The 17,580-nt window shown below is 41.6% G+C and overlaps 1 protein-coding gene across 3 annotated transcripts in view; it reads left to right on the forward strand.

The window, feature by feature from the left end:
- Nucleotides 1–4,762, forward strand: part of DMP1 (dentin matrix acidic phosphoprotein 1) — a 29,184-nt gene extending 24,422 nt beyond the window's left edge. For 2 of the 3 annotated variants that reach the window (XM_036852047.1, XM_036852046.1), the window contains exons 4-6: nt 10–42; nt 227–274; nt 2,471–4,762. In XM_036852047.1, coding sequence (XP_036707942.1) covers nt 10–42; nt 227–274; nt 2,471–3,820 — 1,431 coding nt within the window. In that variant the 3' untranslated portion in view covers nt 3,821–4,762. The remainder of the gene's footprint in view (nt 1–9; nt 43–226; nt 275–2,470) is intronic. The other variant, XM_036852048.1, reaches the window with a different exon arrangement.
- The last annotated feature ends 12,818 nt before the right edge of the window (nt 4,763–17,580 follow it).

Below are 17,580 nucleotides of genomic sequence, written 5' to 3' on the forward strand. Positions count from 1 at the left end.
TCTTTACAGGGTCATTTGGCTCAGACACCAACACCACCTTTGGTAACTATCTCATTGATTTTTTTATCATAAACATCTCATGAAATCACTTTCACACTCATATCATCATCTCAGGCCATTTGGAAAGTAGTAAATCCAAACCACAAGCGACTGATGTGTGTCCTATTTTTTTCTTTATTCAAGAATTACGAACATGAAAAATAAACATTTTTTTTTTTCTTTTTAGGAGAGAAGTGAGTCATCAGAAGAAAGTAAAGTTAGCTCAGAGGAACAGGTAATTAAACAAACCTTTCTTAACTTTCCAGGCTACTTAGGAATCAAAGGAAATGATGTTAGATTAAATTACCTAGTGACCATTCTAAATATAATATTTTCTAACCTTTGGTTATGCTGGCTAAATTGTCCCATAAAATAGGAAGGGAAAAATGAGTGGGAGAATTCAGAGGTAGACATGCTCTTCATTCCATATTTATCACTGAGGCCAGATGATAGACACTGTGGCCCTAAATGTCCCTCTAGTTAAAGAGAACACACACACACACACACACACACACACGGTCATAGACTCTGTAAGACAAGGAATAGCTCACTCATAAATCTCAAATGTTGGTTTCACAATTGGAGCAGTTCAGATCAGGCAAAGAGTTCTGGTTAATGTGAGATACCTGCTGGGTCTGGAGACCACCTCTGTGCCCGGAATCCTGTTGGAGGAGAGAATAGGAGAGCCCTGAGGAACCTTTAAGGAGACAGCTGCTTCATGTTTGTAATTCCTGAATAAAGAAAAAAATAGGACACACATCAATCACTTGTGGTTTGGATTTACTACCTTCCAAATGGCCTGAGATGATGGTAAGAGTGTGAAAGTGATTTCATGCTTTAGTAATGACATCTTTAAAATCGTCTCATCTGTGGCCCTGGGAGAGGGGAAAGCTGACTTCGCTTGTATCACTTTAATAGAAAACTTGACAGCTTCCTCTTCTTATCCTCTTTCCCCTCCCCATCGTCCCTCTCCCTTCCCCCCTCTCCCCCTCCTCCTCCTCCTCCTTCTCCTCCTCCTTATTCTTTTCATTTTCCTAAGACAGTGTCACTGCTTTCTTAGCTGTCCTATCATTTTGACCAATCTCAACCCCGAGGGGCTCCAGACATTCTAGGAACCAGGTTTCTCCCTGAAACTTTGACCCATGTTGCATTCTATACTCAATCAGAGTTGGAAAATGAATTTAGGCTTTTTACCACTATTTACTAAAGATTGTCAGAGGAACATTTTACAGATTTATAAGCTTAGAATTGGGGAAATGCTCTTTTCTGGGGACGTTGTGATTTATTGCCTCAGTGTTCTCTGGGCTCTCAGAAGATGATAGCACCTTGGGAGGGGTGCAGTATGTGCCTATCGAGGTTAGGAAAACTAAATAGATGCTCAGTTCCAATGGATCAGTGTAAACGCTAGTGACGGGAAAAGGTGTCATCACCCTGTAGTCCTGACTGGAAACTCAGACATTGATGAGTAGGGACATGTGGGGAAAAAAAAAAAAAAGTTGGCAAGAATGTTCTGTCATAGGATATGGTAGAGAGAGCAGATTTTTCCAGAGCGTAATGAATGAAGATTCACTATCCCTCCTTATCTGAGTAGAGCATCCAATTGTCTTACTTCTGGGGAATCACCTCTCTGAGCTCACACTTAGAACTAAGCCGCCTTGGTGGTCACACTAGTTACAGGCTTTCAGCTAAGCCTTCTACAGGCAGCTCTCTGCCTGTGCAAATGAGGTCTAAGCATGGTTTTGGTGAGATTTATACCTTACTACAATATTATACTTTCATTTTAGCGAAAGGTTTCATCCGCCTGCCCTAATACATTTTTTCCCCCAGAGTTGATTAGAAAAAAAAATTGAGTCATTTTATCCTTCCAAGTCCTATCCGCTCCCTCCCCAGAGAGGAGCATTACCATGAATTTGGTAAGTACCCTCCCAGTCCACGTTTTTGTACCTAAACTATATTTATATGTTTACATTAAAAAATATAATCGCTTCTCGGCCTTTTGGCTAAGATCAAGTGTAAAAAAAAAAAAAAAAAAATCACCCACTATTTTAAAAAACTCTGCTTTAAACCAAACAACTTGATGAGTGAGTATTATAAACCAATTCTTTAATTTACAAAAAATTCTCCGAAAGTATCCTTTAAGGACTCCCACTTAAATATTGAGTTCCATAAATGTGATTGCTATAAAACTTTTTGAGAAAATTTTTGCAGCATTAAGTGAACTGTGCCTGTGTAAAATGGAATGACTTGACTTTCAACTGTTCTTCCTTCCTTTTTAACCCCTGGTTGAAACATTATTGAGCCATAACATTGAACATGGCTTTGATGAGGGACATAGGAAGAAGAAAGCAAAAAGAGCCTAGATGGGCATTAAATAGCACCCTTGAGAGCAGCTCCTGGGGTACTAACCATGTCTGTTAACCCCAAACTCCAGGTAAATGAAGACTCCAGCGACAGCACTGAATCAGAGGAGGGCCTGGGCCTTGATCATCAGCAATACATTCATAGACCAGCTGGTGGCCTTTCTAGGAGTGGAGGGAAAGAAGGAGATGATAAAGATGACGATGAAGACGAGAGTGGAGATGACACCTTGGCTGATGATGACAATGGCCCAGGACCTGAAGAGAGGCGAGGAGGGAACTCCCGACTCGGAAGTGATGAGGAGTCCTCTGACACCACACGATCCGCGGAGGAGAGTGTCCCACAGGGGGAAGACAGCGCCCAAGACACCACCAGTGAGAGCAGGGACTTCGGCAGTGAGGACGAGGGGCCCAGCAGGCCTGAGGGAGGCGACTCCACTCCAGACAGCGAGAGTGAAGAGCTCTGGGTGGGAGGCGACAGTGAGGGGGTTAGTAGCCACGGGGATGGCTCTGAGTTTGACGACGAAGGAATGCAGGGCGATGGCCCGGACACCTTCAGGAGTGAGAGAAGCAATTCCAGAATAAGCAGTGCCAGCCTCAAGTCAAAAGATTCGAGAGGGAACAAAAAGGAGCAAGCAAGCACTCAGGATTCTGGTGAAAGCCCATCAGTGAGGTATCCCAGTAGGAAATTCTTCAGATCATCTCGCATCTCCGAGGAAGATGGCAGAGGTGAGCCTGATGGTAGCAACACAATGGAAGAAAGCAAGAGTGACTCCACAGAACACCCCGACTCCAAAGAGGCTGGTCTCAGCCAATCCAGGGAACACAGCAAGAGTGACTCTCAACAGGAGAGCGAGGAGAATCGGTCCCCGGAAGACAGTCAGCATGGCCAAGACCCCAGCAGTGAGTCTAGTCAAGAGGTTGACCTGCCTTCTCAAGAAAACAGTAGTGAATCTCAGGAAGAGGTAGTGAGTGAGTCCAGAGGTGACAACCCCAATAACGTTACCAGTCACTCAAAAGAACAGGAAGCTAGTGACTCCAGTGAAGAGGACAGCTTGGATAAACCCTCCAGTTCAGAGAGCAAATCCAGAGAGGAGCAAACTGACAGCGAATCCAGTGAGAGCACCAGGTCCTCGGAGGAAAGCCCGGAGTCCACTGAAGAGGAGAACAGTTCCAGCCAGGAGGGCCCCTGGTCTCCCAGCGCCTCAACAGAGAGCCAGAGCCAGGAAAGCCAGGACAGCCCGTCTGAGGAAGAGCAGGGCAGCGATTCTCAGGACAGCAGCTCAACCGAGAGCACATCAAGCAGCGAGGAAGAAATCCAGTCCAAAAACACTGAGATGGAAAGCAGAAGATTAACAGTCGATGCTTATCACAACAAACCCATCGGGGATCAAGATGACAATGACTGCCAAGACGGCTATTAGCGCGGGCGCTCCTCGGTGCCTCTCGCACACAGGTGTCTTGGGGGCTGGAGACTAAGGAGATCATTATAACTGTAATTTATTGATGTTTGTGTCAGAAGAATAACCAGAGACCATTCCTTTATGAAAGGAAATACTGGACATTATACTTCTTTCTAGGATGTCACCAAATCATAGAGGTTTCAATAACGGGGAATTTCACTAGAATACCCTCAATGAGACCCGAAGCAAGGAAAGATGTGCATTATAGCTTCACAGCTGAAATAGTTCCTAACTCATTAACCTAACACACAGTTATTGAGATTCTGTGAGGTACCAGGCACTGTGCTAGGTGCTGGGGATATAAAGAAGCTTCAGACTTGGTTCTTGCTCCTGACAAGCTTCTGGAGGGATAAATAAAGCTAAAGAGGGATACATATGACGGAAGCAAGAATTACTACTATCCAGTGGGGTGAGTCCTATAACACAGGTATGAACAGAATATATGGGAGCACAGAGCGGGGACCAACTTTGCCTTAGAGAATCAGAGAAGGCTTCACAGCAGAAAAGACACTGGAGTTGGAGCATTGCATAGGGTTTCTCCATTTAAGACAAGACAATTCTATTTATTCTTGGTATAAGCAATAGAAAATCCTGTATGAATAAATATTTAGTTTGTGAAAGCACTTTCAAATTATGGCACAGTGAGGTGTTTTGGATAAGTAAAACTTTTTTTTTCAATTAATTGATCCTTTTCAATGTTTTTTGTGGAACTCCAGTGAGAATCACCTCCCTGACCACTGGTGATGTGCAGGAATGGGTTGGGGAGCGTGGAAAAAGAAAATTCCTCTTTAAATAGACAACTTTCAGCTTACTTTTTTCTAAGATCAGTCTATGTGCAATGTTAGAAAACCTGTTCTCAGAGTCCTCTGCCTGTGTCGCACGTAGCAAAATTGTGTGTATAGAATTCAATTGATTTTTGCCGAATACCCTTTGAAATGTTACCTCAACATAAAATATTTGTTTTGTAATAAAGATAATAATATCCAGAAGAAGTATGTGCTTATTTTTTATAGGGATGTCAATTTTTAGGCTATATTTATATGAAACGACTCTTCCTTTAAAGCATTGCAAAATAGTCTATTAGCTTTCTCCCATTAAAACAAAAGATTTTCTTAACTTATTTCCTGAAAATTTGATTTTATTTATACTTCTGGCAGCATTTTGATAAAGTTACTTTACATGTTGCTTATGATATTTCACTAAATATACCTGTTATAGATAAGGTTAAAAAAAAGGAAGCAAGCTCTCAGCTTTTGTATAAGGCCATGCCAAAAGTTCATGGTGTTTGGGTTTAACATTAGTTCTTGCTGGTCTCTCTGAGTCATAAGTGTAAACTCTGGAAACTACAGGGATACACATTCCTTACACTGTATTTCTTTGAAGGAAACTACCTCACCTCAGCACTTTCACTTTTTAAATGTGTTTTCACACACACTGCCACTAGAGCACATCAAAATTCCCCTACAAGTTCATTCAGAGAATCAAGAAGATTTCCTAACCTTCAGCCTGACCCTTCCCATCCTTCACATAGCTCTGTTCCCTCATAACGTCAAAGCTATGGTCTCTTGCGGAGATAAAATATATATAGTTCTCTAATCCTCTCCCTTCAGATTTTAATTCAGTGGATCTGGAGTGAAACCCCAAGTTCTGTATTTTGAAAAGGATCCCAGGAGGTTCTGAAGTAGCCCATCTGCACACCTACATTTGGGTTCTCTGACTCTCTGGATTACTTACCTGGCTTTATTAACCTACAGATTCCTACCAACCCACAGTGTCTTCTGAGGAGAACTGCCCATGCACAGACCTCCTGGTTGCTTGAGACATAGGTGACCAGGTTCTAGCCACTCAGATGCCCCGCCTCACCACAGGTGATGGTGTGGGACGAGCACCCAAGCCAAGGGAAGTCGGCCAGCAGCCTCAGAGGAGGCGTGGCACAAAGGCTCTGCCTGAACAACAACGATGGTGGCTTGGGGTCTAATCTGATTTTCCCTCTCTGTAAATTTGGATATTTAGGGAGAGAGATGTCAGAAAGTGGTCTGAACAAAAACAGACGGGAAAATACAGAGAAGCAGGAATAAGGAGAAAGCTTAAGTCCATTAATGGTGGAGCACAAAACTGAAGATTATTGAACTCCTGATGCTGGGGGGTAAATCGTAATCTTCTTCCTCTCATGCTTGGATCCTGACTCTCTTATTGCCTCTCAGGCTTTCTTAGATCCCTGTGACATTCTTTCCTCTTAAGTGCCACCTGTGTCCTTACGATACACCCACCTTTCTGACATCTTTGTTCCTTGCAACCAAAAAGCCCAATGAAGTCAGACTCATGAACTTAGGTCATATAACCTCGGAACACTGGCTAACTTAACAGCTAAGTAGAGGAAGTACTGGACAACATAGGTGGACCTTGGAGAGTGAAAAAGGAAACAGGAGAGAAGCACATTCCAAGCAGAGAGAACAGAGGAGTAGATATATGGAATTGTTTATGGCACATTAAGGTATGATTTTTAAAATCTGGTGTCACCAAAGCATTTGGAAGAGAGGAAGAGGGAAGGGAAGTGATAAGAGAAGAGATTGGAAAGGCAGATCGTGATCTAAAGTGAAGGCCTCTGAATGCCAGATTAAGGAGAATAAACTTCATTTTTACGGAGTGCCTTTCTGGCACCAGGTTTTCATGTATTATATATCATACATATCACAAACATCTTTCATGGATATTACAAACTCTCTACCCCTTTAAAAATATATAAAAAATAAAGAAGAGCAAATGAAACACAGAAAAGCTAAGTTAATTATTCTAGTTTAAAATCCAAAAAATGACAGAGCCTGCTTCCGTTTCAGTTTGATGATGAACCACTGAAAGCTTCAAGCCGTGGAATAAGATTCATGAGTATACGATTATGGCCTTATCTGTTTGAAATATAAGTAAAGGAAATGCTATATTCTCTGCTTGCTCTCAGCATGGAAAGAACCCAAGAGCCTCTCAGTCATTTTCTAACGGCTTATTTTCCTAGACCTGCCCCTTTCAGTGGAGAAATTCATTCTTATTTCCCACAAAGTTTCCCATGTAGATCTATGTCACAGTGAAGATTTCTACTGAAGATTTTGTACAAGGAAATATCATAGTGCTGCTAGAGAAGCTAGGAATATTGGTGTCCAAAAGAGGAAGCTTATACTGAAGGCTTTAGGAAACATGGCTTAATATGCAGGAGAACTCATTCAGCCTGGAAGCCACCAATTCTACTACAAAGCACAAGACGCTGTGGCTTGTACTGCTGCTCCCACTGGTAATGACTCTGGATGCTGCCGGTAACACCGGTACTATTACAGTAACACCGGTACTATGACAGTAACACCGGTACTATGACAGTAACACCGGTACTATTACAGTAACACCGGTACTATTACAGTAGCACCGGTACTATGACAGTAACACCGGTACTATGACAGTAACACCGGTACTATGACAGTAACACCGGTACTATGACGGTAGCACCGGTACTATGACAGTAGCACCAGTACTATGACAGTAACACCGGTACTATGACAGTAACACCGGTACTATGACAGTAACACCGGTACTATTACAGTAACACCGGTACTATTACAATAACACCGGTACTATGACAGTAACACCGGTACTATGACAGTATCACTGGTACTATTACAGTAACACCGGTACTATTACAGTAACACCGGTACTATGACAGTAACACCGGTACTATTACAATAACACAGGTACTATTACGGTAACACCGGTACTATTACAATAACACCGGTACTATTACAATAACACTGGTACTATTACAGTAACACTGGTACTATTACAGTAACACCGGTACTATTACAATAACACCGGTACTATTACAGTAACACCGGTACTATTACAGTAGCACCGGTACTATTACAGTAACACCGGTACTATGACAATAACACCGGTACTATTACAATAACACCGGTACTATTACAGTAACACCGGTACTATTACAGTAACACTGGTACTATTACAGTAACACCGGTACTATGACAGTAACACCGGTACTATTACAGTAACACCGGTACTATTACAGTAACACCGGTACTATGACAGTAACACCGGTACTATTACAATAACACAGGTACTATTACGGTAACACCGGTACTATTACAATAACACCGGTACTATTACAATAACACTGGTACTATTACAGTAACACTGGTACTATTACAGTAACACCGGTACTATTACAATAACACCGGTACTATTACAGTAGCACCGGTACTATTACAGTAACACCGGTACTATGACAATAACACCGGTACTATTACAATAACACCGGTACTATTACAGTAACACCGGTACTATGACAGTAACACCGGTACTATTACAGTAACACAGGTACTATTACAATAACACCGGTACTATTACAGTAACACCGGTACTATTACAGTAACACTGGTAATATTACAGTAACACCAGTACTATTACAATAACACCGGTACTATTACAATAACACCGGTACTATTACAGTAACACCGGTACTATTACAGTAACACTGGTACTATTACAGTAGCACTGGTACTATTACAATAGCACTGGTACTATTACAGTAACACTGGTACTATTACAGTAACACTGGTACTATTACAATAACACTGGTACTGCAGATCCCAGCTGTCACTGCTGCCAGAGACCATTCTCCACGGACCCTGCTGTGTTCTATCACTAGCTCTCAATTCAAAGTTTGTGGCAGATGCATAAACCTGTCAGAGCCTATACTAAGTGCCCATGCAATAGTTAGAAGGGACCCTAGAGAGAAAGTATCTTGCGTTTTCAGTTTCAACATCACAAGGTGAATTTTGTCTCTCATCCAAACGTATAAAGAGGTAATATATGTAAGAAGGTGCTTCAGATGCTGGGTCAGCAAAAAGATTGAAAAACATCCCACTGATGGGGAGAAGGTCCGTGTCCATGCCAAAAGGAGGAGCGGCATTAATGTCATGGGAATGACCAAGTCAACCACCAAGGCTCTGGTTGTGATTCATGTTGGTGAAGATGGGAGAAGTAACACTAATACCAAGGGGAATGCATGGACCACCAAGGAATTCTTTTTTTTTTTTTTTAATTAACAGTAATTTTATTTGTTTACTTTCGCCTATGTCAGCACACCAAGGAGTTCTTACAGGGAGCAAAGGAGCTTTGAAACACCAGGGAACTAACATCATTTAGCATCAGTACGCTTCAGGTCCTGTGCTAGGTGTCCGCCTTGGGCCAGAGCTCCAGGAATTCCATTCATGGGTCCCAGAGAGAGGGATTAGTGATTTTATCTATACTTTCCCAGGCTTCTGTGGAAGACAGGGGGGAAATCAAGACACTCTGAAACTGGGCTTCATGGGGCAAGGTGTTTCTAACGCCCCTAAAATTATTTGCTAAATCGTTGATATACTTGAGTAGAGGATCCACGATTTTCATCAGATTCTCAAAGGAGTCCATGCCTAAGCTGCCAGAATCTATTCAGTTAAATAAAGGAAATAACACTGACAATCATATAAGATCTGTCTGAACATTGTTCTGCGGAACTACTGTGTTCTGGAAAAGCCCAAGTCAGTGCTGAGGAATAGTGTTGAGAGTAGAGCATGAGTCATATTACACGCATCACTTGCTGTACATCACTTGCTGTACATCACTTGCATAGCATAGCTAAAGCTTGTATGAGGAACATAGTCTATCATAAAATTTCTTTTTGATGAAATGAATACAAAGTTTAAACTTCTTAAATGTTGATATAGAACACATCATGAAAATAAATTTTCTCAAAGTAAAATTTTCAACCATATCGTTCCTTTGCAGTCCAAGTATATTTAGATTCTGGACTGTATGTAGATGTTGCGGAAGTTGAGATTTATCCCCAATATCCCTTTTCCTCTTCTTTGTATTAGTAATAAAAATCTTTGGTTTTCAGTCGGGCACATGGCTGCCGAGATGGAGACTCCGTTTCCCAAACTTCCGTGCAGCTAGGCACGCACATGTGGCTAAGTTCTGGCCAACAGCATGTGAGCGGAAGTGATGTGCTTGGCCTCTTTCCTTTCCTCTCCTCTCTCCCCATGGGCTAGAAATTGGCAACTTTAGAAATAGTTTCCTTGTACCAAAAGGTACCCTCCTCTTGGTTGTTTCATGAGAGAGAAATAAGCTTCAATATTGTTTAATCCACTGTATTTTGGGATTTCCACATTGCAGCAGCTTAATCTACATCCTCATTAATATATGTATATATTCAGAGACTATATAATTTAGAGTTCTCACCAGAAACATTGAGTTAGCTTTCCTTTATTTTATTTTATTTTTTAAAAGATCCATACTTTTGACCAGATTTAATAGCTTTATTTATTTATTTTTTGGCTGCATTGGGTCTTCCTTGCTGCACACGGGCTTTCTCTAGTTGCGGCGAGGGGGGGCTACTCTTCGTTGCGGTGTGCGGGCTTCTCACTGGGGTCACTTCTCTTGTTGCGGAGCATGGGCTCTAGGCGCACGGGCTTCAGTAGTTGTGGTGCGTGCGGGCTCAGTAGTTGTGGCTCGCGGGGTCTAGAGCGCAGGCTCAGTAGTTGTGGCACACGGGCTTAGTTGCTCCGTGGCATGTGAGATCTTCCTGGACCAGGGCTCGAACCGGTGTCCCCTGCATTGGCAGGCGGATGCTTAACCACTGCGCCACCAGGGAAGTCTCACTTTCCTTTATTTAATAATTGAAGAAAACATGTTCTCCAACTGTGCTCTCAGAATATCGTTATGCATCCTCAGTAAGTTTTAGTATTAGTTAGATTAAATTAACTTTTAGACTGTGAATTTACTGTTAAAGTGAATGGAATATTTAGCTTTTGCAAATATGGGTAATGAAGAGAATGCCCCAGTATATAAACTATTCTTTGGGAATAAATAGAAATTTTATTGTTTCATGAAACTGCTAGGTACCATTTGGTAAATTTCTACATCTAGGACTGAAATTATTGGTCAGAATTTCAAGTTGAGACATTGATTACTCAAGTGCAATGTGCAAATCTGGCTGTTATTAATGAATATAATGAAAATGAGGTAAGGCTGTAAACTTGCTTCTATTCCATTGTACACTGTCTAATAGCACTGGTTCTCAGCCCTGGTGCACATCAACTGAGGAGTTCTTTTTTTTTAAGAATCCTATTTAATTGGTCTGGGATTAGGCTTAAGCACTGGTATTTTTAAAAAGTCTTCAGCAATTCCAAAGTGTAGCCAGCATTGAGAACCCTGATATAATATAGTAGTTAATTCTGCAAAATTTTGGCCATTCTTTGGTTCCAGGCATAGGTCTCATTTTGGAAGGAAAACACTAACCAAATTCCAACCCTATTTAATATGATGAGTTGAATTCTTATGTCAATTACACAGGCTTGTCTGCTTCCTCTGCCAGCACATAAATGGACCCAACATTTGAGTGACTGGAGCATTTAGCTCTCATCAGCTCCCAGACAGTGACTAGTTAAGACATAATCAGTCATCAGAAAAAATGTAAGGCTCCTTTTGTTTTTTGGTAAACTGCCCACCCCAAGGCCAGTCAGAATATAGGATCTCTGAGGTTTACTCTAGTTGGCTTTCTATCAGCATCTGAATTGTCATCAAAATAAATCTTACTTGAGCTCGTGAATGGTTTCCCTCTGTCCTTGCACCACAATACCACAGATGGAAGAGATTATAGCAGAAGAAACATCTACAGACTGTAGGTCTCATGGTCAGACACACAAAACAGCCTGGCTTTCCCTTTTTTGGCACAGATCATGACTATTATTTTAAGCAACTGAATATAAATGTAGTGTTTGGTTACAGACCTTATTGTGTAACTGATATGAAAGAGACCATTACCATCCTTTCACATAACACAGGTCATTATGAATTGTACGTCTAGCAGATTGTCTGGAAGTCCCCCATGGGGAAGAAGGGAAGTAGCAGAAGGGAGGGCGCAGAAAGTCTGTCTGGGACGTTGTCGCTGGGACCACATCCACACTCCACCCCACACAGAACTTCAAAGCTGTCTCGTCTCCTTCCTGGAGTGGGTGCTTCCCTACCCCCAACCTATTCCCCCACTCCCACTGTCAATACAAGCTATGGCAATAAATAGGGAGCTTACATAGGTAGAGAAAGGACAAACTCTGCTATGCTTTAAAATGGTGACAATATTACTAAGAGAAAGGGTTTTTTTGTCCTTTAGATATTTCCACTCTGAGGATGGACCTCAAAGTACACTGTCCTTTATCCTGCCTTATTCAGGATTTAAAGGATATGAATTACTCTCCCTACTTGTCTCTGTTCCAGCTTCACTAAGGGGGAAATTTGACGGAGTCAAATGACTCCAGGGGATGAAAAAGGACTAAAATAATGAGGGGGTAAAAGGAGAGGAGAAAGAGGAAGACAGAGAAGGGAGACCAGAGAGAAGGGACCCCCTTATGCCCATGGGAATTGGATTCCATATGGGTTAATAAATGTCTTGAAAGGCAAAGTAGAGAACTGTTTTCACTGTCCTTCAGAAATTGTATGTGTGCTTGAAGGGGTCATGTTAATCTTTTTTTCTGGGAGTGGACCGTACCTTCTTGACTTCTCAAATACTAAGGAGAGGAGTAAGGGGGACGCGGTAAGTCGGAGGGATTATGGCATCTTGAAATATGGTCCACTTGAGGTCAGAAGCCAAAAGAAGGTCCTACACAAGAGAGTGAGACAGGATGCTTTGGACCTTGGCCAAAACTAGGTTCATGTGGTTCAGAATCTGATATAGAGCAGGGGAACCATAGAGATGATGTAAAAGATTACCATCCTCTAGAAGTTCACCCTAACACGATTTAAACATGCTGAGTTCCATCAATGGATGTATAGCTTGACCTCCTGGCCACCACTCTGTAAGCATGCATATCTTTTCCATAGTTGCAGTTACAGTGATTTTTAATTTTCTCATAACATATTTTTTTATGTTTTACAGTTTCAAGTTATCATATCTTTCTCCTTTTTTCTTTTTACTGTTTGAAACGAAACAATGAACAACTTTATGCAAATATCATTTGCTACTTAGCAATCTTAGATTGACTATCCACTTTAAATTCATCCATTACCAAGAACAGCCATGAAAATGTTTTCCCTACGGCAAGACGCCTTCTAATTTAACTACACGGATTCTTCCACCCAGTCTGAATGGAGAATTATATGTGTCTTTTTAACCTCCCTCTATTGAAATACACGTTCAACTAGGCTATAATGCTTGATTTAATATTGGTAATTTAATGGCACCAACTAGAGTAAAAATGTAAATTACCCTGAGAAGAGCAATTCCTAAACTGCAGCCTTTCCAGAGTTCAAGTCTAAGAGTCGTAATGTAATAGCATTATGACCTAAAAGATAAGAATTATCATTAAATACAATTGGGATTTATCTACATTTCTTAACGAACAAGATTCTTTAGGAAAGCTTCAAATCCTGAAGTTCAAGAATATTTGGGTAGTCCCATTCTGTAACTTCTCAAACTCCCAGCAGGTGGCAGTGTTGCTCGCTGCTGTGGTCCCTGAGAGGCCAGAAGAGTCTGGAATTCAGAGCACAGGTGGATGGGTTAACCTTGGACAGAAATGCGGGCAGCTCTAGCATTAGAGCTAGATGATGAGTGTGATAGATTGACTTGATGATGTAGGGCATTTTGAACGGGCTTGGAAGGTCCAGTAGGATTTTTGGGGCAGATTAGAATATAGGTCAGGAAAGATTTTAATTTAGATTTTATATTCTCAGATTAATAACTCAGTAAATTGCCTTAAATTTTGAAACTTAATTTTCTTAGAACCAGCTCTAAACTGGCTTCTTTCTCCTGGCTGAAGCACATAGTGAATCTTATAACCTTAAAAAGAACCTAAGAGACAACTTTCTTTCCAGGAGGATTAGTTCTACTTCTGACAATTTTCCCTATGCCCAATGTCACAAACCATACCTGAATCATAAAGATATTTAACACTCAGAGGAGATACTAATAAGGTCCCTTTAAATATTGAAAATATAATGAAGTCAGGCTTCAGTCCAATTATTCTACCTTTTCCCTTGCATAAATACAGACAGCGTGCAGGACCAAACTGAGTTCTAGATATGAGTCTAATTTTGCTCTGTTGAACTAGTCACTTCTCTGAACCTCTGTTTTTACTTTAGTTTATTTAAGAAACATTACCTATATTACTGATACTAGACAACCAATAAGAGATAGAAACAGATCATAACTAGATAGACTGTGTAGATATACTACATGCTCTATATATTCTCCTAAAGTTCAAGAAATAACTGATATTGTCACTGTTGCACTAAAAGATCTTGTGGGTTAGCAGAGCAAAGGCACTAAATTTTAAGGAACTTAACCCAATGCTCTATTCCACTAAAAAGGCACTGAGCTATCTTGAGCAACTGACTTGCCTCTACATCATAATTTCCTAGTTCACAGTCTGTAAAATCCAAGTGTGTGCCTTGTGAAATCTTGGCTGATATCTGGCAAGGGTTACACATTCAGCCCTTCCTTCAATAAGCATTAAGTCCCTAGCAGGTTGGGGAGGATTTGTCCCCAATATGCCTCTGTCCCTTTGGTTCAAAACACTCTCTTTTTCTCCTTCACTCTTTTGGTCCTCTGGGTTGTCTTATATCCTACGTCGGCTCCCTTGGAGGTGAGATTACTGACTTGCACCTCAATCTAGTCCCCCATTTTTCCTTTAAACTTCTCTTCCACTTTCTGCCCTGTCCTTTCCCATCCTATACAGTGTATTTATTTTTTTTGTTGCCACAGTAAATACTTGGGGACAGAGGTAATTTTTAATTATTTGAAGGGACCTGCTTTAGAAGCAGAAATTTTAAAATCTCCGAGTGTATAAGTTATCTATGGCTGAGTGACAGATCACCTCCAAAATGTAGTGACTTACAACAAAATAGTTACTGTCTAACAGTTTCTGTGGGTCATGAACCTCAGCTTGGTTTAGCTGGGTCCTCTCTTTAGGGGGCTCTCATGGACTGCAGTAAATGTATGTTGTGATCATCTCAAGTCTCAACTAGGGAAGGATCTGCTTCAAGCTCACTCGTGTGGGGATTGGTAGTTTTCAGTCCCTCACAGGTTGTTGCATGAAAGCCTCAGCTCCTTGCTGGTTGTTGGCTGGAGGTCACCCTCAGTTCCTTGCCATGCAGAGGCCTCTTTAAAGGGCAGCTCCTAACCTGGCTGCTGGTTTCCATCAGAGAGTGCAAGTGAGAAGGAGTGAGCAAAAGTCACAGTCTCATAACCTAATCTCAGAAGTGATCTACCCATCACTGTTGCTGTAGGCTCTTCGTTGAAAGCAGGCCATTTGATCCAGTTCACACTCAAGGGAAGAGGATTACACAAGGCCATGGATATCAGAAGGTAAGTTTCAGTGGGACCACCTTAGAATTCTGCCCTACACCTAGCACATGCTACATAATGACTAAGAATAAAGGAGGTTACAATTCTAATGGGATGTCTGAGAAATTGTATTTAGAAGGAAATTTGCATATTCCTATTTTTTTGTCCATATGTGTATACATTTGTGTGCTTAGGTAGGGAAAAAGCAAGCTGTATTCAGCAGGCAGTAGAGAGCACATAACAAACATTCCAAATTGTATGCCCTCTACATCTTGTTTCCCTCCTACATCTCTGCCCTCCCTCTCCTTACTCTTGGAGATTACTTTTTCTTCTACTCTGCAAGGAAAATAGAAATTAGCCAGCAAAATCTCCCCCATCAATCAACCCCCGAATCTACAAGCATTTTCACTACCCGCATCTTTATCCTTATCGCCACCACTCTGATTCAAGACCTGCACGTAGTTTGTCTAAGGCTCAGCCGTCTACCTGTGCCCTAGCCCTTCCACCTTCCCAGGAACCGCGGTTCAACATTTTTTCCCTGTTCCTATCTTCCGGTTCTTTTCTATGAGCACAGACACATGTTCAAAATTTTAAAACATCTTAAGTAGACAGGAAGCTAACTTTTCCTCTGCCCTGAGTAACCTTTTGGCTAGTATCTTCTTTCACCCCATCCCTTTACAACCAAGATTTCTGAAACAATCATTATTTTCTTTGTCTTCATTTTTTCAACTTCCATTCACTCTTCAACCCACTGCAGTCGCATCTGTGCACATCTTCCATCTTTAACGACAAGAAGATTATCTCTCTTGCTCGCATGTACTCTGCCAACTAATCGTTCCTTTGCTCTTCTTTGCAACAAAACTCCTCACTAATTCAAAATGTTCTTTTAAACTCACCCTAAGCAGAGTGTTGTCTCTCACACTGAAAGCTCTTGTCAAAGTCCCCGATGACATTATTAAATCCAAGCATCAATTCTCCTTCCTCAACCTGCTGAACTTAATGGCAGCATTTGACAGGGCTGGTCACCAGCTCCCTCTTGCTCCATTTTCTTCACTTGATTTTAAGGATACCACACTCGTTTGGTTTTTCCTCCGCCTCATTGACCACTTTCTTTAAGTGCTTTTGCTGGCTCCTCCTCTTTCCCCCCCATCTCTAGCCTTGCAGGTCCCAGGGCTCAGTCCTTGGTCCTATTCTCCTCCACATCCTCCCTTGATGGGCTCAGCCTATTTTATGGCTTTAAATACCATGGACGTGGCCACAGCTTTAGCATTTATATCTACGGTCCAGATCTCTCCTCTGGATCTATAATAGTATACCCAACTGCCCATTCCCCATCTCCACCAAGATATACAACAGCTTATCAACTTAACCTGTCCCGAACTCAATTCCTGATTACTGCCCCTTCCCAAACTTGTTCTACCCACATTCTCCCGAGCTCAGTTGATGGCATCTCTGTCTTTCCAGTTGCTCTGGCCAAAAATGTGGGTTCCTCTCTTTCTCTCAAACCATTTCTGATCCATCAGAAAATCCTGATGGCATTATCCTGAGAAAATATCTACAAATTGCTTACTCCTCACCACTTTTGCCACATGGTCTGATCACCAGTATCTCTTACCTGGACGATTGTAAGAGCTTCCTAACTAACGTCCTTCCTTCCACCCTTGCTCCCATGCCCCTGGCTGCAAGTCTATTCTCCTCACAGCATTCAGAGTAAACCTTTTTCAAAACCCTCCAGTGGCCCACCATTTTGCATAAAGTCAAAGTCCTTACAATAGCCCACAAGGTCTTAGAAGACCTAAACTCTTTGACGTCATCTCCCAGTGCTTTCTCCTCGTTCATGCTATTCCAGCCATGCTGGTCTCCTCGTTGCTTCTCAAGCATGCCAGGCACGTTTGGAGCCTTTCCATGAGCTACTCCTCTGTCTGAAATGCTGTTTCCCAGATATCCTCATGGCTCACCCCCTCATTTCTTTCAAGCGTCTGATTAAATATCGTCTCCTCCAGGAGACCTACCCAGACCATCCTTCTCTGTGCCCTCCTGTCCCCAACTCTACTTTCTTACCCTGCCTTATTTTTTCCATAACACTATTATCTTCTAGGTTGTGTCACATTTACTTTTGTACTCAGTTAACACATTTATTGTTTATTGCTGAGAGTGTAAGTTTCATGATGTGTCTGTTACCTTCAGTGCTATGCTCCCAGCTCCTATGAGAGTGTCTCAGAGTACGTACGGCATTCATTAAATGTATTTTGGGTTTTTTTGGTTTTGTTTTTATTTTATTTATTTTTTAAAATTTTAATTTTATTGCAGTATAGTTGATTTACAATGTTGTGTTAGTTTCAGG

This window comes from Balaenoptera musculus, chromosome 5 (genome assembly GCF_009873245.2).
Source record: "Balaenoptera musculus isolate JJ_BM4_2016_0621 chromosome 5, mBalMus1.pri.v3, whole genome shotgun sequence".
Taxonomy (NCBI): Eukaryota; Metazoa; Chordata; class Mammalia; order Artiodactyla; family Balaenopteridae; genus Balaenoptera; species Balaenoptera musculus.